At 38.4% G+C, this 24,815-nt stretch overlaps 3 protein-coding genes across 6 annotated transcripts in view; 2 read left to right on the top strand and 1 right to left on the bottom strand.

Annotated features, from left to right (window-relative positions):
* The window catches only part of LOC129778276 (SET and MYND domain-containing protein DDB_G0273589-like), a 115,348-nt gene that overhangs the window by 84,574 nt on the left and 5,959 nt on the right, over positions 1 to 24,815 (top strand). The gene's annotated exons all lie outside the window — the stretch shown is intronic.
* Positions 1 to 24,815, top strand: part of LOC129778279 (aquaporin AQPAe.a) — a 282,805-nt gene that overhangs the window by 48,683 nt on the left and 209,307 nt on the right. The gene's annotated exons all lie outside the window — the stretch shown is intronic.
* LOC129778281 (aquaporin AQPAe.a) overlaps positions 1 to 24,815 on the bottom strand; it is a 158,946-nt gene that overhangs the window by 34,902 nt on the left and 99,229 nt on the right. For all 4 annotated transcript variants that reach the window (XM_055785084.1, XM_055785083.1, XM_055785082.1 and 1 more), the window contains one exon: positions 18,799 to 18,995. In XM_055785084.1, the coding sequence (XP_055641059.1) occupies positions 18,799 to 18,995 (197 nt within the window). The remainder of the gene's footprint in view (positions 1 to 18,798; positions 18,996 to 24,815) is intronic.

Here is a 24,815-nt window from a genome sequence, read left to right on the forward strand (position 1 = left end):
AGCTACTAGAAATATAAACACTTCTCATCATTTTGCGCTGAAGAAACGCTTCTGTTAATGTTACTTGCCTCGAAAAATGTTGCATTACTTTCTCATGCTCAAGATAAGCGAAGCTGTCATCCTTAGTGGAGGAAGTCTTGCTACTGGCAAGCGGAATCAAATCCCATACAAAATTTCAGAACGACATTTATTTTCTTGGTGACTAAATAAACGAAATTATCTCTTTCTGTTAATCTCAACAACCTCGAAAAGAGTAGTATTGCTTCATTATGATCAAGATTAGCGCAAATGCAATCCTAGTTGAAGGCAGTTTTGCGAACCCAAATAACTTATAACCATCCAGCACGACATTCAGGATGCCTGGTATTCTTCAAATAATTTTTTGGCGCACAACCTTAACACCTGCTTCGCCATAGCGTCAGTTCAATGCATTGATGCAATGTCAAAGGCACCAACGAAGCTTTTATGATGACGGGAAACAAACAATGTTAACTGCTCGGAAAAAGACTGGATATTTGCCTCAGCAGAGATTCCTTACTAATACCCTAGCGCAAATATTTCCCTCCTGCTATCTTCCCTTCTTGTTTATATTTATCACTAGCAGACTCGGCGAACTTCGTCCCGCCCAAAATTATTGTTTTGATATGAATTCTTTAGAACAAATTTCCAAACTTTTTCTCATCATAACATTGTTCTATGGGCAGAATACAACAAATACAACAAAATGAAGACGCCTCAAAAGGGACCTTTCCTTCTTCGGATTTTCCGAATTTTCCGACCTTCCTGCAGAGTTTTCCGAAAATTTTCCGATTTTTCTCTCCATAACATTGATCTACGGGCAGAGACAAATACATCAAGATAAAAATGGCTCAAATCAGACGATTTCTTCTTCGGGTTTCACGCTTAGCAACGCATTTGGCCTTAAATTTTTATTTATATAGGTTACAGCGGCATAATTTGCACCTCCAAACAATCGTCAATCATAGCATCAAAAAAATAGGCGTTTGTTGAATCGTGACAGGGCCAATGCACACGGGAGCAGATACAAATACTCTTTTATACTCTAGGCAAATATTCCCTTTGGTTCTTCTTCTTTCCCTTTATTCACGGAGACTTAAAACCTCCGATTTCCCCTTCGTTGGTCGTTGATAAGTTGCTCGTTATTGACGGCACGGGTAGAAAAGCTCACAAATCAGCAGAACGAATGCATGGGGAAATGGAAACGCTTAAAGTTTTCGTGAATTTTAACCATTTACACACCAGAGGATTGAAATGTATAGCATATCAAACAAATCTTAGGAAATTTTCGAATCGTTTGGTTAAAATCTGTTCGCGGCAAAAATAGTTATGACCGTTAACTTCATTTCATAAAAACGTGACCTGCTTCCGATTTGGCACCCTTAATGAAAGGCGTAGTTCTACGTCAAAAATACGATCAACGAAGGAAAATATTGAAGAATTATCAACATCGAGGTACTGTGCGGAAGAACTTGTTTAAATCAAAAGAGTCCCAATTCGCATGTGTTACAAATTTGCTCATGTTACGCTCGCATATAATCAGAATTTTACGTCATATGCACGTACACCTTCTATATATATTTATATTTGCAATTGTTCATCAGAACACATCGTTCATATATTTTACTATAGTATTAAATTGTTATTTTTTACAAATGTATTCTAAGACTCATGTCAGTGAAGCGCCACACAGTCTGATAAGTGAATTGATCTATTTACGTACAAGAATAAAAAAAAAACGAAACAAATTGCTCTTCTCTCACAAACACTATTACCCCATTTTTACACGTGGTTTCACCTATACTACTACAACGGCTTCCTTCCACCTTCACCTTAAGGATTGAGGAAGGACAGCGACATGCGGTCGAGCATTGTCGTGTGCAAACTAACTTTATCGTGTTTTTGCTCGTATTGTGGCCGTTTTCCTTCAGTGCACGACTCAAACGCATCAATTGTCGTCGGTACAGGTAATGGTTTAATTCGGTTTTAGCAGCTCATAGTACACCACACCCAGCTGGTCCCACCAAATAGACGGCATAATCTTCTGGCCGTGAATATTCCGCGCGGCCGTCGATGTTGATGCATGGCCGGGGTATCCATACGTTGCCCGACGTTTAGGATTGTCGTAAAATGTCTTTTCATCGCCAGTAACGATTCGATGCTAAAAACCCTTTCTTTTATGCCGTTGGAGCAGTTGTTCGCACGTGAAAAAATGGCGTTCGACGTCTCGTGGCTTCAATTCATACGGCACCCAATGTTCATCTTTCGGATCATTCCCATTGCATTGAAACGATCGGATATGGTTTGCTGAGCTACTCCAAGTGTATCTGTAAGTTCTTGTTGCGTTTGTGACGGATATTGATCGAGTAAAACCTTCAATTCCTCATCTTCCAATTTTGTTGACGGTCCGGAACGTTCTTCGTCTTTCAAGTCAAAATTACCACTTTTAAACCGTGCAAAACACGTCTGACACGTTCGCTCAGTTGGAGCTTGGTCACCATAAACTTCCACCAAAGTTCGATGACTTTCTGCAGCTTTTTTCTTCATATTGAAATAATGAAGTAACACTCCTCGTGAAAACACTCTCGTTGTTACGAAATTCGACATATTCGAAGTGGCAAAAAACATTTGTTAACGCCTCAGCTTTTTTACATATACTGTAAAAGACGCGCAATGACAGTAGCTTTACAACGAATGTCTGGAAATTTGACTCACTGGAATAATAATCAGGTTACGCCATCTGTTGTAAAACCGAAGAAATTTACCGATACACCAATATTTTGGATGTATATCATCAGATCGGGAGAAAGTTTTTTGAAAAATCAATGGAAGGCGGACAACGGACGGATATTCTTTGAGAAATTGTTCACAAACACTTTCTAAATTATTAATTCTTCCCTAAACATATGATTTTCCATACACCGAATTACTATGATATGACAGTTTAGGATGAATGAATTTTGATGATCGAACTAGACCGGCACCGCTTACCGAACGAGGTTTTCGAACAGCTCGTGCGCACTAGGTGGTCCCTTGCCAGGCCTCATAAAGCGGTCCGAGGGGCGCAAAAAAGGCAACTGAAAATTAAGTTATCGCCTCATAAAAATCGGCACTACTGGTTACGAATCTCACGGATCACGGGCTGGCGGAAGGCCGGACGTAATACTCGCCTCGCCAAAGCTCAGCTCAAATAGACCGAAATGGAACCAAGTTTACGATCGTTCAGGGTCAGTGACGGTGAAAAGTTGTTTTCGGTGCATGAGAATGTTATGGACGCTTAGCAGTTTATATATTGGAGGAAAAAGTGTGCAATGAAATTACGCATGATGAACAGGTAGGTTCGATGGATTTTTGTGTTAATGATTGGATGATTGACACTATTTTTGCCTTCATATCTAATAATTGGATACTAATCTTATAAAACGTGAAGTGCATTGTGTGACAAATCTTCTAGAACAGAAATGAAATATATCGGATTCACTGCTGTCTCACTGTTTATAGTGTTATCTCTGCTAGAACTCTTTTGTGCTATTCGCCGGCTGTGGTTAGCTAGCAACATGTTTCGCGCGTTTAGATTGCATAATCCCATTTTCGGTTGCTAGTCAATACTCGCATTTGTAACCTTGACATCTCGCAGCACGAATCTGTGGTTCACGAACCTTACAACTGGTGCTGCCATTACACATGTTTGTGTGATGTTGCGGAGCTGGCAATTATTTATCTTTTATGCGGTTCCCAAAGTATTTAAAAGTGATTCGCACGCCGCGTTCGCCCCGGAGTCAAAGTGAGAGGAGATAGTTTCGAATCGTAATGACTGGTTGAGCAAATAAGGATTCGACCGTGTACCTCGCTCGTATAAATTGGTCTATTTTTATTTGGCGTTAATGAGCGACGCTACTTGTGTGTGAATTTTCCGATGAGGATACTGTTTGAAATATTTTATCATCTTACTACAAGTTTCATTGGATTAGTAAATTAAACAAGATTACTTTGAACTTCAATGGCGACCATACGGTGGTGACTAGTTTATCGCCAACTGAATTTATAATCAATCATTCAGCACGTTATTGTCAGAACCAAGAACCACATCATCAATAGCATCAGCTCATTGAAAAATCAATAAAGGCGAATAAGCGGATAAAAACTAACTTTGTGTGTCGAGTCGCTTGGCATAAACTACACGGTCATAATTCGCTCGAGTGGCGAACGGTTCAATAGGTAATTAACTGGCTTTGGAAAAATAACTCTCACAATTACGTGGTCTAGACGCAAGGGTTGGGTCTGATCACGCGACTTCTATGGCTAGGCTAGGTAACAGTACACAGGTTGTGTGTTCTTTCTGAATGCTGAAAGCTGCAGACCAGAATATCGCCAGCATCGTCATCGCGAACGTTGTCGCGCAGATCGAAAAGTTCATTCAACTCAGCTATTTCCATTCTAACTCGTTGACTTCTACACCCCTTTCGCGCAGCTGCACACCAACATGATGTTGGAGAGCTTGTCGGGTCGATCGTCTCGACTGCTGTCTGATCGGTTCAAACCGAGGTACAGGGTACAGTAATTAGCAAAATTACGCATGGATACTTTTTTTCCTTCTCCGTCGAACCTGTCCACAATTACTCTCCACTTCACTTCTTCGCAAAGATCAAGAGTAATGAATGAATGAGTTGACATTCATGAAAAATCGCTTTTAAAACGCGATCACAACAGCAACCAAACGGGTCATGCGAGTGGAGTTTTGATAGAAAAATGTTATGAAGTTTGTTGGATTGGTGACCGCTGCACCCGTCAATATTCGCAGAACGGCAGAGCGGATTCCTGCAGCTCGGTGGCCATCAACGTATTTAGAAGCAGAGGTTTCGAATTCCGTTCACTGTGTAGCAGTAGCTTATCGTCGATCCGTGCGATCGGCAGTGTTTCAATTAAGATCTACGACTGTTCAAGATGTCAACACAATAATCCTCCGTTTAATGTCGAATCCATTCAATGCCCTAAAAAGTATGTTTGCGGCAATTGACGATATTTAGCGCTGGCAGTGTGAATGCTTTTACGATCCGTATGTTGGCACATTTGTCGCTTATCGCGAAGGTGAGGAAAATAATTTCAATAAGCAGGTTATTTATGGCTTACGTTGTTGGGTGGTGAGCGGCGTATGCTCGTAGCATAAATCATGGTGGAAATTTTTCTGCTTCGGGTTCGATTCCCATTCCAATTTACACTAAAACGCTCCTAACTTTGCGCCTGCCTCTCAAAATACGATAGAAAACCAGCTATTGAGATCCTAATAAATTACTTATGAAAATGACACAACCATTTTCTGGATTTTCTGGAATAAATCCACACAGTGGTCTTCAAAGCATTTGGTCTTTTCCACGAAACTGTCGTACTCAAATGTTGTGATATTGTTCCTCCCTTTGCAACCAATCGTAAACGTAAACAGGATGATCTTAAACCCAACCAAGTGCTCGATAATAACCTTCTCTCGTAAACGTTCAACAGTCAATTTTGTTTATGAGCTTGGAGACACAATATTACAGCGTGTTGACTGTGTTAAGGACCTAGGAATCTTACTCGATTCCAGGCTTACATTTCGCGATCATATTGCACATGTAACTTCGAATGCATCTAAAGCACTTGCCTTATGTTTCGCTCGACCAAACATTTCGAATATATTCACTGCTTGAAACCTGTATACTGTGCCCTGGTCCGCTCAACACACGAGTATGCGTCTGTAGTTTGGGCACAATACTACCAAAATAGCATTTTACGTGTGGAGGCTGTCCAGCGCAAGTTCTTGAGGTTTTCCTTGCGCCATCTACCATGGAGTAATCCTCACAGTCTCCCTTGCTATGAACACCGCTGCAAACTTATTAGATTACACACTTTAGATGTTCGCCGTAAAATTGCTGAAACTTGTTTTGTATCAGATCTGATATTGAGTCACATTGATTGTGTCGAGCTTCTGCAGCAAATCAGCTTCAACATACAAAGTAGAAACCTTAGGTTTAATAGTTTTCTACGAATACCGTTTTCTCGTACAAACTATGGCTACAATGAGCCTTTATCGAGCATGTGTCGTGAGTTCAACCGATGCAGTTGTTTCTTCGATTTCGGGTTGTCTCGTGCATTACTCAAGAAACGCCAAGAAACGGCTTTTGGAGCCGGGGAGGTTCTTATAATAGTTCGAGACCCCTCCCCCTGTCTAAGGGGGGTCGCCATACAAATGAAACACAAATTTCTGCATTGCTCGAGAATTAATCAAGCAAATTAAACGAAATTTGGCATGTGGAGGTTTTAGGGTAAATTTTAAAAAAACCGAAGAAGTACTATAAAAATGATATCGAAAAGTTGCAAGATCGCTATAATCGCAGTATCGCCCTCAAAGGCAATTATGTTGAATAAACGAAATTGAATTTTGCAACAACAAAAAAAGTTTTACTGTGTTACCTTATAAACTATTCAGCCGAACTGTTATGCGATAGAGCTTAATCTCCATAACCTTCATCAAGTAATCAAGGAACGGCTGGTATAATTTTTTACATACAGTATTGTGTAGACACTAAGGAAGAAATGTTTACAGCGCCATCCAATATTTTCAGGCGAAACTTAAGTTAAAGTCCTAATGTTAACCGAAAAACCGTTTTAGTTCATTGGTATTGAATTTTATATAAAAACTATAGCGCCGAGACTATAAAAACAATAAAAAACGAACACAATCAATAATAACGAGAGCAGAACTCGAATTTTCTGCAGATATAGTACTTAAAAAAAAGACCAGGTGATTGGCTTCAATTTGATATGCCGATAATCTGAATCGGTCTAGTAGTTCAAAAGTTATGAATTTTTGAAAAAAGTCATTTTTGGCAAAAATGCGAAAAAATGGTATTTTGGACCACCCTAAAATTGAAATGATCACCCTAACAAAAAAATAAAAAAATACTGGTCTCATATTTTGCGATGAAGAACAAAACTACCACTTTTGACGAAAATCTGAGAACCACTATATCGGTTTGACATGGAATGGCTGTATATATAGTGGAAAGGGGGGCACTTTCGGACGGAGGCAGTTTAGGACAACGCTTGTAAAAATTAAGTGGTACCATTTTCAAACAAATTAAAAATATAAGTAAGTAAACAGCCCTTCCACCAACAGCCGTCATATGGTTTGACATCTCCTGTTCGTTTATTACTTACGTAAACAACACAGTGCCTTTTTTCATAGACGTTTCGAAACTTTTGAGCTTGAAGATGTAAGTATTTCCCTAATTCCTCTGTGAACGAATTAGAAATTTAAGTACACTACCTCAGTTAGTAACTAATATGAAATGAAAAAACTTGCATACAACTGGGAAACAAAGGTCTATTTTTTTTGGGTAATTATTTTTTGTCTTCGGATGGTGGTGGGGCACATTCGGACATTGTTTAATACCTCATAAAATTTGCGTCTGATTGTTGTTTACTATGGTTCGAAACTACAAAAAGAAAACTGATAGAACCAGCATTAACTAAGATAGATGGAAAGAGCTCACAGGTGGTCCAACTAGTCCATTGTCTTTGCTAATTTCCCAATTAACGGTTGCATAACGGAAAACCGTTTCTCAATGTTCTGGAACATTTGAAAAAGGTAGCAAAAAGCAACGTAAACGAATCAATTTCAAAAAATCTAAAATCTAAAAGTCATCGAGAAAATTGCACAATTCATGTATCTTTTCCACCTTCTGTCACAAATCACTTACAACCGCTGGATGTCTTAGTAATGGGCCCTTTCAAGCAAAAGCTCTCAGTTTCCCAGAACTATTGGCTACTCAACCATCCTGGAAAAAATATTTCTATACACGAACTTTCAGGTATAGTTGCATCGGCTTATAATGCTTCTTTCAATCTGAGTAATATCCTAGCTGGATTCAAAATGACAGGTTGCTATCCATTCTCAAGAAAGGTTTTTTTCGGACAAGGATTTTCAATGCTCAAATGATTTCACCTACTGAAGCGGAGGTAGCAACTAACTCATCGGGTAATAGAACAATGCTGCAAAATATTGCATCTACAGCACAGATAGATTTTACTTTGGTAACTTTTTTTTCCAAAATATATATTTTATTAAGGCACGTATGGCGTTAACCTGGCGGGACCGGGAGTTCAATATTTTGACAATTTTTGTCTTACGACTATGTTAGTAATATGTAACCGATTACTCGCGGTTGGCTCGAGGTTAGTATTACAAAGATTCTCATAATTGGGATAGTACAGTCTCCAGTACTCTGTATGTGTGCCCGACACGGGGTACTTCCTATTGGGATGTAACTGATCATTAATCAGCGACGCCCCCCTAGTCTGTACCTCATATCAATCGTGGTGCATCTTTCGTGACTCAAGAAATCCATGGTAGAATAGTCACACTTTGGCAACTTTGTCCCCGAAAAATGTTGAACCTTTTCCAAAAACTTCACCGCGGAAAACCACCACTCAAAAATGGAAGAAAGCAAAATCACGAACTGACTCTCATAGCAAGCAGTTTCCTTTCAGAGAAATACTGATAAACAAAAAAATGCAGAATATGCTGGAAATATGAGAAAACGGTAGTAATTTTTTATAAACATAATTTTTTTTTTCGTTGCCAGAAAGTGCCCCAGGACTGTCCGAAACTGCCCCACACATGGGGCACATTCGGACAATTTTCTAAAATTCGAATAAAGCATTCGTAAACGCATCAACGCATACATCTAACACGCTCATATGATACATTGATGTCCAAATGACAACCAGGATGAATTCAGCATTTTTTTTAAGTTTACAAAAAATATTAAAAATCAAGGAAAAAAAGTGTCCGAATGAGTCCCCCTCTCCCCTATATACAGCCATTCCATGTCAAACCGATATAGTGGTTCTCAGATTTTCGTGGGAAGTGTAAACTTTGTTCTTTGTCGCAAACCATTAGACCCGTATTTTTTTTTTTTTTGTTAGGGTGACCATTTCCATTTTACGGTGGTCCGAAAAATCAAATTTTTCCACTTTTTTCCAAAAATGACATTTTTCAAAAATTCATAACATGTAAACTACTAAACCGATTTAGACGGTCAACATATCAAATTGAAGCTTATAAGCTAGTCATTCTTGGAAAAATGCTACGTTTGCGAAATAATACATTCGCTTGCGAGACACTATCATGAGCAACGCCGACAGCTTTAGTTATAGCCAGGCCAAAGCGCAATGCATTGTCATGACATTGCGCGTGTGTTCAAACACAAAATGAAGTTCGATCGTATTCGTCCCCACATATTGTTGGTTGTATTCTGTTGAATGGAAGAAGCGCAATTTTGCATTCTGTTCAAGCTCAAGTCCAATCGAGTTGAGCAAATGTGACAACCTTGCCACGCAATTCGACGTAAACAACATTGGTCTCCATGTTCCATTTCTATGAAGCAAAAATAGTAATGGTTTTTCGGGTGGAATAAACACGCAAAATTTAGCATCCAAGCGAAATCGAATCATAATTTTCATTTAAATTTCAACAATTTAGAATTATTTCCGGAATTATGCCGATCAGATAGAGAGTAAATTGAATCACAAATACGGATGACTTATTTTGACCATTGTTTGTTTATGTGTGAAATACAACATCATTCAAATGTCCACCTAGGGCTTCTTCGCACACCTTGATCCGGAACAGGTAATTTTTGATGACTTTTCGGCACATATGGGGCGGTATCTCGGTCATAATTTCACGAATGTTGTCTTTCAAATGTTCAAGAGTTTGCGGAGACTAGGCATAGACACGGTCTTTCGCATAACCCCACAAAAAAAAGTCTAGCGGGTTCAAATCGCATGATCTGGACGGCCAATTGGCATCACCAAAGCGCGAAATTATGCGTCCCTCAAATTTCGTTCGCAATATGGCCATGTTCGGTCGTGCTGTGTGGCACGTGGCGCCGTCCTGCTGAAACCACATGTCATCCGTATCCATATCTTCAATTTGTGGCAAAAAAAAATCGGTTAACATGCGGCCATAGCGCTCACCATTTACAGTTACCGTCTCGCCGTCCTCATTTTCATTACGGCCCGATGACTCCACCAGACCATAATGCGCACCAAACAATGACTTTTGGCGGATGCAATGGCCTCTCAACAATCACGTGTGGATTTTCTGAGCCCCATATACGGAAATTTTGGGTGTTCACATAGCCACCGAGCTCGAAATGTGCCTCATCGCTGAAGAAAATTTGATGCGAAAATTCAGCATTTTGCTGCTGTTGTTCGTTCACCCAATCGACGTATGCCCGACGCATTCCATGGTCACCACGCTCTAATTTTTGTACCAGTTGGACTTTATATGGATGTAGGTGCAAGTCCAAATGCAAAATTCGCCACAATGATGTATTTGACAAGCCTAATTGCTGAGCACGCCGTGGAATCGAAACATTCGGGTCATCCTCCACACTGGCAGAAACAGCAGCAATATTTTCGGCCGAACGCACATTACGATGATGCACAGGTTTCACAATATCCGCTACGGATCCAGTTTGTTCGAATTTAAGCACTTCATTAGCGATTGTGTGCTCTGTAGGCCGTCCATGACGACCAAAATCCGTCCGTAATGCTCGAAAAACATTTGCCGGTTTTTCATCATTTTTATAGTATAATTTAACAAAATTAACACGTTGTGCGATGCTAAAACGATCCATATTGTAAAATGGCAGACATTCAACTAACGATATGACGATATGGTTGACAGCTATGTCAAACGGTTGTCAGCGCAGGGCTGTATACTTTCGGAAGCCCGAAATGGAAAACCCTGTATAAACAGTCATAGTTCAAACCAGACGACAAGAGAGTATTACCTATTCCAGTCAAGGCTATCACCAGTTCAAGTGGTTGTTAAAATCGGCTGGCCATTTTTTTCCAAAAAAGACAAGGGTTTCTACCCTAGAGAGCATTTTTATAGAGGCACCCGCTTTTCGAGGCATCGTATCATTAAAAAAAATTGATACTTAATTTGCGTCGTATTTGGTTTCTCTCAAAATCGTTATTTTCTATTTTTTGTGCAATCCTCGTTGGTGGATAATCGGTGGTTTACTGTATTTTACTTTTAAAATTGATTAATTTGTATGCCTCTATGCCTCTGCCGTTTTTCTTTACCTCACAATATCTCTCATCTGTTTTCTCTAAATAAATCAAAAAAAGATAAAAAAAAAAATATGGAAAATACTATGCGTCTGTGATAATGGTCAGGTATAGTGGGATTCAAAATGTTTTTTTAAACATGTTTTCAAATAAAACGGTGGATATCGACTCAAATTGGATAATTCTAACTATGCTAAATAGAGTCTTGAAATTTTCTTTTTCTCCCATTTATTGAAAACCAACTTATACGTTAGAAAATCAACTAGCCTCGAAATCTCGCTCTAATCTAAGTTACTCTACTTGGTGCAGCATTTCAAAGTATGCTTTTCACAGAAGCATATTTTCAAAGGCTTCTTATGAAAATCCAATGAATGTATTCTCATGATAACGCCAAGTATGGCTTCATCAGTGGTCTCGTGTCTCTTAATCATGTCAACACCGAGTGTCGAACCCTATTGTTTCGAATCAACGATTTACCGCTATCATGCTAATGCACATATGATGCTCCATCGAATGCCACCGAACATGCATGATTTCATGCAACTCATAGCATAGCTGCTGCTCCTGCTGCTGTCATAATTACTTTTTTCATAACCTCACCAACTCGCGATACCGTGAGAAAGCCATTAATATAAGTTAATGGCCATAAATGACAGTCAACCAGAACAAGACCAAGAGCCACACACTGTGGCGTGACAGATAAAGGCCAAATGCTATACCCTGCGGTCAGATTGTCAAAGGAGAAGGATGAGGAGAAAAAAACACAAATTAAGAGGACTAAAAGTGCACACATCACTCTAGTAAGTGAGCAGCATCGGCCAAGGATTATTCGTTCCATCGAGATCAACATTCGATTCAGCATGAATCAGGATAGGGACGTGGGGAGAAATGTTGCATTTGTGGAAACTTCAAAATGTGACCAAAAGCTTTCCGTTAAGATCCCAATGTATATAAATCATGTCATAAATATCGGCGTATCAGGTAACAATAGCGGAAAAATGAGAACACGTGGTACTTCAGCTTACCAGGTGTGCGAGTTTATTTTTTTGTCGGTTGATGTTTTAGATGCTTCCTGCATGGTGGAAGACATCAAACTTCAGAAATGGTGATTTGGATCTGAAAGACGATCACCATCCTGGTGCAGCGAAACAGTTAAAAAGACGAGGAATTGAATGCAGACCCAACTCAAACACAATGAAAATAGGTAAAACACTGAATGTATCCCGAACAACAATCATCCATTGTCCGAAAGCCATGGAAAAGATTCAGAAACTCGGAAAATAGGTGCTGGTTGTTCCCTTCATCAAAAAACCCGGACAATTTCAATTCACACGCCTGGCACGTCAATTCTACGTGATTTTCTATTGAGGGCCAGGGATACCATATCTACAAAATAATCTTTTTTCTACAGATTTTTCAGATTTTTTAAAAGCAATAATCTGCAGTTACATATTACAGAATTTTGAGGTTTCAAACGGAATTTACAGATTTTAGTTAGGTAACTTTCCAGTAATAGTTATATATTGATGTTAATAATGTTTTAACCACCTCACCTATTTCATTCAAATAACATTTGATTTGGTTTGAATGAAAGTCATCTCTTTTCGACTTTGTGCTGCCTTGGTTTCTCATAGTCAATCAAGGGTGAAAAGATGCAAAAGCCTGTGCATACTTAGCATCGGTTGGCGTCAGTTAGCATTATAATAACACTTTGGCGTCCGGTGACACCACAGTGGTTACGCGCGCATGGTATCTCAGTGGCCGACCACAGCACTTTAGTGTCGTTTGCATTCTGTTGGGGTTTTGTTTAAGTAACAGTAACTTATACACGCCAACATGTTTTATGTTTTTAAAAGTAGTGGAGGTGGCGAAATATGGACATATTAAAAAGAACTTCAATTATATCTTTCTAAAATCGTGTTTCTCCAAACCTAAATGCAGTTTCTTGCATTTCAATGTACTGTTTTTCGAGTTAATCGGACGAATTTTTTTCAATGTTTTTATTAAAATAAAAAAGGCCGAAAAGTAGAACATTTTTTCGATGATTACCCGCATGGACATATAGTGGGGGGAATATGGACATGTTTTTATATAAGACGGGGCACAGGATTGGGAACTTAAGAAAACTAACGATGAGATTCGTAAAACTCACCAATTTATAATTTCGATAATGTCAAGAACGGGCGGCGACAAACCAAGTAATCCGAGTTAGCGCTGCCGGCGCCGAGCGAATATTTTTTTTACGAAACGTGCGGACGTTAAAGTGATAAATAATCAACACTGTTTGTTTTTTCTTCCTAAAACACAGTGAACGTGAAGATTAAAAGTTCGCTCGTGCTGTCATTTCTCGATGAATTTACGACAGATTTATCAATCGACACAAGCTTACAATTTATTGTAACACTAGCTGATCCGACAAACTTCAATTTGTCCAGGTCTTTTTCTCCGAAAATTGTTTTCCTGAACGCGATCAATTGACGAGCAAAAAACCAAAGCGCATCAATCCTGAAACTGTCTGTTCGAATCGGTTGTTCCGTTCTCGATGAAACGATGCTCGTAGATAATATGTCTCAATATTCAGTATGTCCTCCATGATGCTCCATTACTGCGATGAGTCGCTTGGGCTCACTTTCGACCAAATCATGCAACACTGATCGAGAAATCGCATCCCACGCTGTTTGCATACCCGTCCAAAAATCGTTAAGACTTCTCCCCAAATCCAATGGAGTTTTTTCATCCAGTATTGTCCATAGATGCACAATGGGGTTGAGGTCTGGGAATTGGAGTGACCACTCAAGCATTTTAATCTTTTTAGACTGGAAATAGCGCTTCGCAACCTTCGAGGTGTGCTTGGGGCCATTGTCCTGTTGGAAAATACAGCGTTTCATATTCATTTTCCTGAGTGGCGGCTTTAAGTTTTCCTCCAAGACTTTAACGTAGGATTCACCAGTGATCTTTCCATCGATCTTGACAAGATTGCCCACCCTATTCCAGGAAAAACAGCTTCACACAAGCAGTGATGCTCCTCCGTGTTTAACTGAGCTTGAGTACATATGGATAGCAGACGGCATCTTCATCTATAAGTCAGTAGGGCGAGAAGCATATTTCTTTGTGAAATCCAGGTGCTTTTCGATATTGTCTTTCCGTAGTAATGGCTTTTTTCTTTTTGAAGAAGTTCTTTAGACCTGATTTACGCAGTCGGTTGCTCACGGTTCGACTAGTTATGCTAAGGCCCTACTCTTCCTGGATCACCCAACAAGATTTATCGGGGTCCGATCGGACCAAGCGGAGAATAAGGCGATCTGTGTGAACATTCGCTTTCACTTATGAAACTATCAGTTTCCGAATTTCCACCGATACTTTGACCCATCGCCTAGGTATTAAATAAATATGCTTAATATCATCTTACATTCACACAGTTTGGAACTATATTATGTTTCTACCTTTCTAACGACAATGAAAACGAAGCTTGACAAACAAACAAAACAATGTTTGGCAAATATTTCAACGAGATCGAATGAAGCAACCTTGTTTACTTTTTTATTTTCCGATAGCAAATCGCCAGAGCTTCAGACGAACTTAGTTATCGCGTAAATATGCTTGGATATGCAGTGTAGTTGTATTTGTTGCATCAAAGTATCATGACTAGTTTATGTAGAAATGATCAAATCACCTACTTTATTGTTAATATTCGATTAATTGGTACTAGCAGCAAAAGGTACACCCAAACTAGCGTTGGCAGAAAACATTTCATCTTTGGCAGAAATGATGCCATTTAGTGTGCTGGAGAGTCAAATGCGCAAATAATGAGCAAATAACCTTTAGACGGGCTTCGCGGATTCTCTTTTCAAATTATTGAGACATTATTTTCAATGTTCACCACGTCTTTAGAATATTTTCATCTATCACACAAACACATTGCTTTTATGCTGGCAGCTTTCTGCTAGGAGTATTTTATGTTGAAAGTCGGAAATTCGAGATAAAAGTGGAGTAGGCTTTTTTAGATAAATAAAAACTTGGGCGGTAGAGGGTTAAAAATGGTTTGTATGTATGCGTGCAGACATCTCTCTGTTTTCTATTCTCATTTCATTTGGGTTTGTGCCAAAAAAAAGTCCATATGACGTCAATGGGGATTGATCCAAGGACGGCTGGAATGCAAAGCTATTTTACACGACCACGCTATCCACATGACTAATGATGCTTCAGCAGTTGTTCAGCAAATACGTGATAACATTGCACCTGATTATAAAATGAAATTGGGAAATGTTTTCTAAGAGTAGAAAAGGAGCGCATGAAGGAGAACAATATCTATCTCGATCTGGGTCGTGTATGTGGCAAAGTATGCTGAAAGCTTATTTGTCAGCTGTATGATACCCGCCTTAGTGCTCCCGTGGCCGAGTGGTTAGCGTCAAACCTAACATGCCGGGGGTTCGGGTTCGATTCCCGTTCTGGTCGGGGAAATTTTTCTTCAAAGAAATTTCCTCTGACTTGCACTGTGGTCACACGTATTCTAGAGCTTGCCACTCAGAATGCATTCAAGGCGTGTTATTTGGCATAGAAATCTCAACTAAGTACTAATGAAAATGACGCAAGTAATGCTACGTTGAGACGGCGGAGTTCCTCTAGGAACGTTAGTGCCATATAAGAAGAAGAAGAAGATGACACCCGCCTTGTTTTTGGTGCCAACATCTCAAACGTCAAAAGTATTCGTTTTCTTAAAAACAGCGATCCGCGTTGGCGGCATTGTGCTTCGTTTACTAGTTTAGGGGAGCGTCAACGAATAGCTGATTTTCAGTCGGAATGAACGTTTTCAAAATTAAAATTATGAATGAAAATTAGCTTCTCCATATAAAATTAGTATTCTATTTGAATTTAAAACATTTTTGTTTGCAGGTGGTGAAAAAGTCTCATACGAAAAATGTTTCTAAAGACAATTTTATATTATAATGAAAAAAATCAGCAACAATTTTGGAATTGTATAGCCATATGGTTGAATGAAAGTCAGAAATACGTGTTTCAAGTAATTGAATAACATGATGTGAAAATTTTCATTCAAATTTTAAAATTTAAAAACCGGCTTCGTGTCTTCTAATCTGATACACTAACGAGTTTGGGACACAAATTATGGCCCTAATTTGAAGTCGCCACCAGACATCGATACCATCGCGAATTACCAATTTACCACCATCTGACATATCGTGATGTCGATGATGAACTTTTACAGCAGAGAGAAAGTGAAATATGCGATGACGGTAGGTAGAGTGAGATAGCGATAATCGTGCCATACACCAGTTATTTGTCTTTTGTTTCGCTCGCTCGTATCAATCTTATATCTATTTATTTATTTATTTAGTTATTTCCTCTGTCTTCGAAAAAAATCGTACAGACAGTTATTAATTTAAATTCCTTATCCTATTTTTGAAAACGTCCTTGTTTATATGTATATGAATAAAATTGCTGAGATGGGAAAAATATTTTTGTCATCAAGCAATTATTAATGTTGGCAGAGAAAGCAACTAAACGCCCGAATGACTGTTGAGTTATGTTGACGGAAAACCTGCTGGAAGAAGCCGAAACTCATTTCGAATTGAAAGCGGAGGCGGATTTCTTCATAGTCCTCTGACTATCCTCATTTGAATACATAAGAGTTGTACTTACAAATGTTTTACAGATACTAACAAAGATTTTCTAAAAGTTTGTTTGGACGAAAACATGTTGTCAAACAGGATTCATGAGATGTCGAAAGAATTCTCCGGTGACCAAGTAAAAAAAACTAGTGTTAATAGTAACAACTTTAAAAAATAATACATGATTTTGAATATATTGGTAAAACTTTTATAGTTGATGTTTTTTCCTATCCTCTATCCAAGCGTATATGTACTTTTCACCCAATACTCGTACTTATAAAATATCAAGTTGACTTTGAAACGCAACTCTTACGTTTATTTATATTTGTAGAAGATTTAAAATTTTAAAATGAAGAGTCCTTTCTGAGGTCATTATCAGTTTTATCTGCGTGAATCATTATACGCAGTGATTGTGAGTAAACAAGGCTGTTATCGCTCATGGTTCTGATGTAAGTCACTGCTATCGGCAAGAGATTACGGCAGCTCATATGGATATCAATGAATGTTTTTGATTCCCGTTCCGATTATAGTGCACATATCGGAGGTAGGGCATAAAAACATTAATACTACCACTAGGCAATTAAACCATAAAACAGACCTCGTGGAGACATTGGGTAGCCGAATCACGACGCAGGTTTATGCTTATCTGTTCTACGTGGAATGGCTCGTGCACTAAATGATACGTGTACAACTGTATTATTTATTTATACCCCACTCGCGAAGGACGCCCACTGTGTCACCACCTAGTATGAGGTGGAAGTCGTGCGTACCCCGCGTGTAGATTAGCATCATTTTAATTATCGTTTGACGCTAGTAGTTTGGGAGGTAGCTTATCAGGCGGAGAGATAAGAACCATTAAACTTCTCCCGTTTTAAGTCAAGTGATTTCGATTGTTCACGCGTTACAATCAAAGCATGTTTATCATGGTTTATGATCGACGGCATAATCAGTATCGAACGTGAATATAGGCATCAGAGATTTAGTTTTATTACTCTGTCGATAGATAACCAATCCAGTATTCCAGTATTCCCAGGAGACTGATTGAAAGAAGAAAACGTCGAACCAGAAACACCGCTGAAAGGGACAATTCAAAATTTGAAAGTTTCAGATAACTGGCGAAAGTTAAATTTGAGTAGAACATCGCAAGAACAATATTGTGTCGAACATTGCAAAAAAACTGCCTCAAGAAATTGAAATCAGGTGATTTTCACAGTGGGCACATTGATCAGATCGTTTCACACTACCTCTCGCACCATAGCGATTGCATAACCGCGCGTGAGAAGGACCTCCCTGCTTCGCTCTAATAAGTACAACCGCGTCCAATTTCTATAACTATCCATTCCACACGCTCGCTTTTACACACTGATGGGGTGGAACGAAATAAAATCGAGTTAACCTGTTGACCTCAGAAAGCTCGACTTTTTTTATGTGTCGATTCAGGTTTTTTTAGTTCACCTCAACCTCCAAGTTAACCACACAGACTCAGCGTCGACATCTCAATGCGCGGAAACCAATAATTGCAAACAAAAATAACAAAAAACAAACCCCGAGGGTGGGATAATGCGAAGGCACCAACACTTTGCGCGTTTCATTCATGAATAGTTTTTTTTTGGACGATGTGTTCTTTTTTGTTCAGCTCGAAGAACCAAAATCGCCAAATTGATCAACCATAAAGAATGCCAGCGTTTCAAGCGATTGCTCCGGTCAGCTCCGCGCGCCTAGTAGGGATGATCAGATCTGGTTGGTATGATCAATCGTAGATCTAATTCAACAAATCATTCGACAACCCCTAGAGCGACCAGAGCGAAGCGCGGTGATTTCTATTCGTGCCCATAAAAACTGACACCTTCTTCAAGTTCACAGAGCGGTCAACAAATAAAAGAGAGGTTTGTCAGCTTCGGGCGAGTGTCATAAAACTGTTCAACATCACGATTAGCTTCGCGCGCGCACTCGCCGCGTGCTGCTTACTGCCAATCGCACCACACTCATGAATGAAAAGCTCAGCCCGCGGGCGTCTGAACTGTAGACCTACCTGTGCTAGCGTTGCGACCACCAGGCCGAAGGTAAGCGCAATCTGCGTCATCGATGGTGCGTAGCCATCGCCCCAGCCCATTGTGCTACCGATGCCAATGGACACCAGGAAGAAGGTGCCGAGAAACTCTGCAATTAACATGCGCCATATGTTGCGGTTCTCGGTGATGTCCGACACGCCGACGATCTGCTTCACACCTGTGCGAGGAAGGAAGAGAAAGTTTTACTCAATTTTTGTTTCATTAGAGATGCATAGGTATAAGTGTTATGTGGTATGTAGTGATATATGTGACGCATAGGTATAAGTGTAGCATATAAACACATGCATTCTAGGAATGTGAAAAACTTGAGATACTACTGAGACATGAACCCAAATCAACAAATGTAAGAATATTGTGCAATGTTTTCAAATACGAATGAAATATGTCCTAGAACATACAATAAAACACAAACAGCGTAGTTAAAAATAACCTAGAAAAAAATGGTATGATATGATATACTTAAATGTAACGTTCAATGAAAAACTTAAACCTAAATGTAACTACAAGAGAATTCCGTCAGGCCTGCCAGCTGACAAAAATACAATTTTGATTCAATACCATAGTTGAAATACATAAAGGGCAGTATTCTAGTTTAGAAATTTGAAAAAAAAAACAATTTTTTGTTCCTTCATATTTCTGTAGTTTAGGTATTCAAGAATATACCCTAGAAAGGACTTATCGAAAATCGTATTATTTACCGAGTTAGAGCCATCTTAGTTATGCGGTATCTCACCTGGTACGGCCATAACAATGAACTTCAAACGCGTTTTTCTCGAAACTAGTTTTTTCAAACTGACGTACACGATATCACAAGTTCTACTGAACCGATTCATGTCGAATTTATATGGATACAATCTAAAGGCATCTCTCTATCGCATGAACCTCTAAAAATGATATTTTTAAAATCTTACTATTTTAAAAAAATCGGGAAACCTAAGAAAAAACGTTTTAAACCGCATTTTGTTTTTCAAACGGCCGCCATTTTGTCAAAAAAAAAGATGTTTTTGACTTGTCCGGGGTTCATGCGATAGCGGCATCTTTAATGATTCAGAATCTATTCGATTTTTTGATTCAGATAACAGAAGAGCTGAAATCATGTACGCCATTGCACAACTTTTTTTATCCCCCTCGCTTCATCAACTCTTAACCACTCTCGTTATGCATATTTTTCTCCGTTCAATTATTGCTGTCGTTAACACTCCTATACTCGCGCATTGGTCTGTCAGACAGAGAAATCAATAATTCGTTCATTTCTCAGAAAATATCAACACTACGACTTTGCGATTCTCTCTAGCTTCGTTATTCGTCGTTCGTCATCGTTTAGCGTATCGCATGTATTGGTACAAAGGGGACATGTGCCACTTTTTTCACACTTTCGGTCTGACACATCGACGCGAATATAGGAGTAACTTTTTTGGACAAGTGTCTTTTTTCATATTCTAGAATATTGTTGAATGAAATGTATAAATTAATGTTAGTGCCGTGGAATATTTATTGAATATAATGCATAAGATCATTACCGGACTATTCTTATTTGATTTCAGTCCTTTTTGTAACTGGATTGAACGGATCCATATATTAACTATTCGTTGATATATTCGTCATTAGATTCATATGTTCAAAAGCAAAATATAAATGTTTGACTTTCGTATAGTTATTCGCTAATGTAATGGCCATACATATACACACTTGTGAAAGAATTTCACTTGTGGAAGAATTGTAAACAGTAAACTATAAACTAATCGGTGGCTTATGGTAATTTTTAACAGTTACAGTTTCGGGGATATTTTTTTTATAATAGAAAATATCGACAAGAAAACAAGAAAAAGAAAAGGAAGTTCCTAGAAATCCTTTTATATCATCTTTTTATGCCCCATCTAAAAAAGACATTAATTCTTAGTTTACCAAGAATACAGAGACAAAGAATATTAGAAATATGCAATCTTTATATTGCAGAACCTTCTGGTAATTATCTAGAAGGTCATTATACATTCTTCTCTTCGGGGAGGCGATCTGGCGTAGTGGTAACATCCATGCCTCTCACGCTAAAGGTCACGAGTTCAATTCTCACTCCCGACATTCTTCCAAAAATGGAAGTAAAAGTGCGAACCAGCTAAATGAGTTAAAAATCACTATAACACAGATAAAAAAAAAATCTTCTCTTCGATAAAAGACCCGAAAAACATGCAACAACTACATGAAATGTAAAGAATATGTTTGTTTCGAGCATGCAGTTATGCTATGTTCTGATTCTTACTTCATTGAAACCACAATCGATTAATACGTTTTTATGTTATTTTATAGCTATTTATACTTCCATGAATTATACTCAATTGCTAACTTTTTATTAATTACAGTGAAAAATTCGATTTTCGTTATTTGTGTTGGAGTATCAAAAATTATTCTGTTTTGAGGAGGCTGAATAAGATGACTATTAAAACATAATAAAAACGAAGAAAACATATTTTTTTGGAGTTTTTTCATTCAATCATACCCTTTTCTTCAAATTAATTCCAATAAAGCCTGAAAAATACACAATGGCAACATTACAGAGAAGTTCAATTTTCGGTCTGTGACACCGTGCGCTAGTATACGTGTTATGATTTCGCACGCGAGTACAGGAGGGTTAAAAGAAAGATGCACAAGTAATGATATAATGGATAGTAAAAATATTTTTTGTTTTATCTTTACGGAGTTCGAAAAAACGTCCGAAATTTGTGTCTCTACACCCAAACTAGCGTTGGCAAAAAACATGTCATCTTTGGCAGAAATTATGCCATTTAGTGTTCTGTTGAGTCAAATGCGCAAATAATGAGCTATTTTGAACCAGAAGAGCTTAAAATGGTTTGTATGTATGCGTGCAGACATCTCTTTCTATTTTCTTTTCTCATTTCATTTGGGATTGTTCCAAAAAAAAATCCATACGACGTCAATGGGGATCGAAACCTAGGCCGGCTGGAATGGAAAGCTAATTTACACGACCACGCTATCCACATGGCTAATGATGCTTGAGAAGTTGTTCAGCAAATACGTGATAATATCGCACCTGATTATAAAATGAAGTTGGGAAGTGTTTTCTGTAGAGATGGGCAAAACAGTTTACTTTGATGAACGGTTCAGTCACAAACCGTTCATCTAAGTGAATCAGTTTTTTTGAACAGTTCTTTCGCTCTTTCGTTCAGCGGTATTCAGAACAACATAAAATATTAGCTGGAACCCAACATCTATAGACAGCTATTCATATATTGGATTGGATAGTGTACGTATGGGATTTATATTTTTGAAATTTAGTAAGGAAAGATAGGGTGCTTCTTCTTTAAAAGTCGCAAACTGTATGTGAAAATATGTTTATCGAACGACAAAAGTATAAGTAATAATTTAATGCGAACAAAATATGTGCAATTTTTCATATTTTCTGTATGGACAACACACAGATTCCATGTAAGATCATATTTCATTCAGAGGAAAAATTCAGCAACTATTTCTACTAACAAAAGATGCACACAGATTCCATGTAAGATCATATTTTATTCAGAGGAAAAATTCAGCAACTATTTCTACTAACAATCAATTAATAAAAAATCACGATAACACGTACACGCAATAGGCCAAACAATTGATTGAAAGCAACGAAAAAACTTTCTTCTCAACTTGCTCTCACTATGAGATTTTATGTTTACCTAATTCTTGAATCGCCCCAGCTTCCCCTAGATTTTTTTCTGATAATCAGGAAGTATATGAATGTTTCGCGGAATTGAAGAAAATACATGAAATTGAAAATATACAGCTTCGCCTTTAAAACTACGAAAATCTAATTTAATTTTTAACCCAAAATTGAGTATACATCAACAAAATAAACCTTGGGTTACATGCATTTTGCTCGTAAATAACAATATCGTTTTATTTTTCTTACAAGCATTCTCGTTCTATTTATCCATTCCGTCCAGCGCAAATCAGTTCAGCTGCACTCTTTCGTTCGCAAACAATTTGCCCGCAAACACTTCGTTCTCGAACAGTTCGTTCTCAAACAGTTCACTCCCAATCAGTTCTTTCCCATACAGTTCACTCGCAAACAGTTCGTTCACAAACAGTTCACTCTCAATCAGTTCACTCTCAATCAGTTCACTCTCAATCAGTTCACTCTCAAACAGTTCACTCACAAACCGTTCTTTCGGAATCAGTTCGTTCACAAACCGTTCGCTCGCAATCAGTTCGTGGGGAGAACTACCGTTCTTTGAAAAAGAACGACCGTTCGTTAACTCTTTTCGGCGAACTAGTTCTTTCGTACCGTTCGTGAACGGTTTGCCCATCTCTAGTTTTCTGAGAGTAAAAAAGGAGCGCATAAAGGAGAACAATATCTATCTCGGTCTGGGCCGTGTATGTGGCAAAGCATGCGGAAAGCTTACCAAAATGCAAATTTTGTTTATTTTTCTATTATGTCTTTCGCGCAGAAATAAAGTTTCTCTGTGTGGAATGTGTTGATGTGAACACTTTCAAAATGCCCAAGAAAAGGCAATATTCTAAGGAAAGCTTGAATTATGAATCGATGAATATGATGACAGTAAACTCAACCAATGATAAATGCAACATCTTCTTGAAAATTCGATTTTTTTCATTCAAAAATAGTGATTTTCTAAACCGGACAGACCATGATCATAATTTCGCTTTGAAGAAAATCGTTAAAATGTATAAAAATTTGAATAATTTCAACGCCTTATGGTAGTATTAGCAACTAGAGACTTGGGGCTTTTCAACAAACCCAACCTCGTATTGATTACATGTGATTTTCATGAAGAAAAATCGATTTGCATTTACTAGTGGCGTGAACACACCCGAAATTGGACAAATAAAGATCATTTACCCTACACGAGTTTCATTGAAATGTTTTATTTGGTAGACAGGAAAGACTTCTGACACTTTATCTCGGTATGATCAGTGATGTCAGATGTGAAGACATGTTTTTATTTTGAGAACAACAACAAACATTTCTAAAATTGATCAATCGAGACTCTTTTTCAATGCCAAAATCTCAAAATTACAATAAAGAGGAATAAGTTTCATATATCTGTTTGTTTTATTGATATTTTTCTACTAGTCAGACATTTCGTTATTATGAAGTTATTGAGGCCAACGTTTATTCACCTAATCAACAAACTTCCTCAATGTATTTCCATTAACATTTCCCTTAACAGTTGCACGATAAAGTACTCAAGTTTTGCTCATATTCATTGCAATAAACTTCGAAACAATAGGTACGACGAATGAAACGCATTTTTGTGAAATATAAATCAGTAAAGAAAACGTTGGTTTACCAAAATTGCTGAAAAAATTAATTTTGAATCATTCTTTTTCGTTCAATATGAATGTGAAGACACTTTTCGTTTCGTTCGAAACAGTCACCTGACATCTCTGGAAAAGAAGTGCAATGTTTACATTTGATTGTGTTGTTTGTAAAGTGGAATTTTTGACTTCATCAAAATTGGAGAAGTGCTGGTCAACCAGACCATGTTGCATCGATCGAAAAAGGGCAGTAATCGGACGGAGCAATGTCTGGAGAATACGGTGGGTGGGATAGGACCTCCCATTTCAGCGTTTCCAAGTATGTTTTGACCGGTTTCGCGACATGCGGCCGAGCATTGTCAAGCTGCAAAATAACTTTATCATGCCTTTGCTCGTATTGTGACCGTTTTTCCTTCAGTGTACAACTCAAACGCATCAATTGTCGTCGGTAGAGGTCCCCCGTAATGGTTTCATTCGGTTTTAGCAGCTCATAGTACACCACACCCAACTGGTCCCACCAAATAGACATCATAACCTTCTGGCCGTGAATATCCCGCGCGGCCGTCGATGTTGATGCATGGCCGGGGTATGTATACATTGCCCGACGTTTAGGATTGTCGTAATGGACCCACTTTTCATATCCAGTAACGATCCGATGTAAAAAAACCCTTTCTCGTTGGAGCAGTTGTTCGCACGT

This window comes from Toxorhynchites rutilus, chromosome 3 (assembly GCF_029784135.1).
Source record: "Toxorhynchites rutilus septentrionalis strain SRP chromosome 3, ASM2978413v1, whole genome shotgun sequence".
Lineage (NCBI taxonomy): Eukaryota > Metazoa > Arthropoda > Insecta > Diptera > Culicidae > Toxorhynchites > Toxorhynchites rutilus.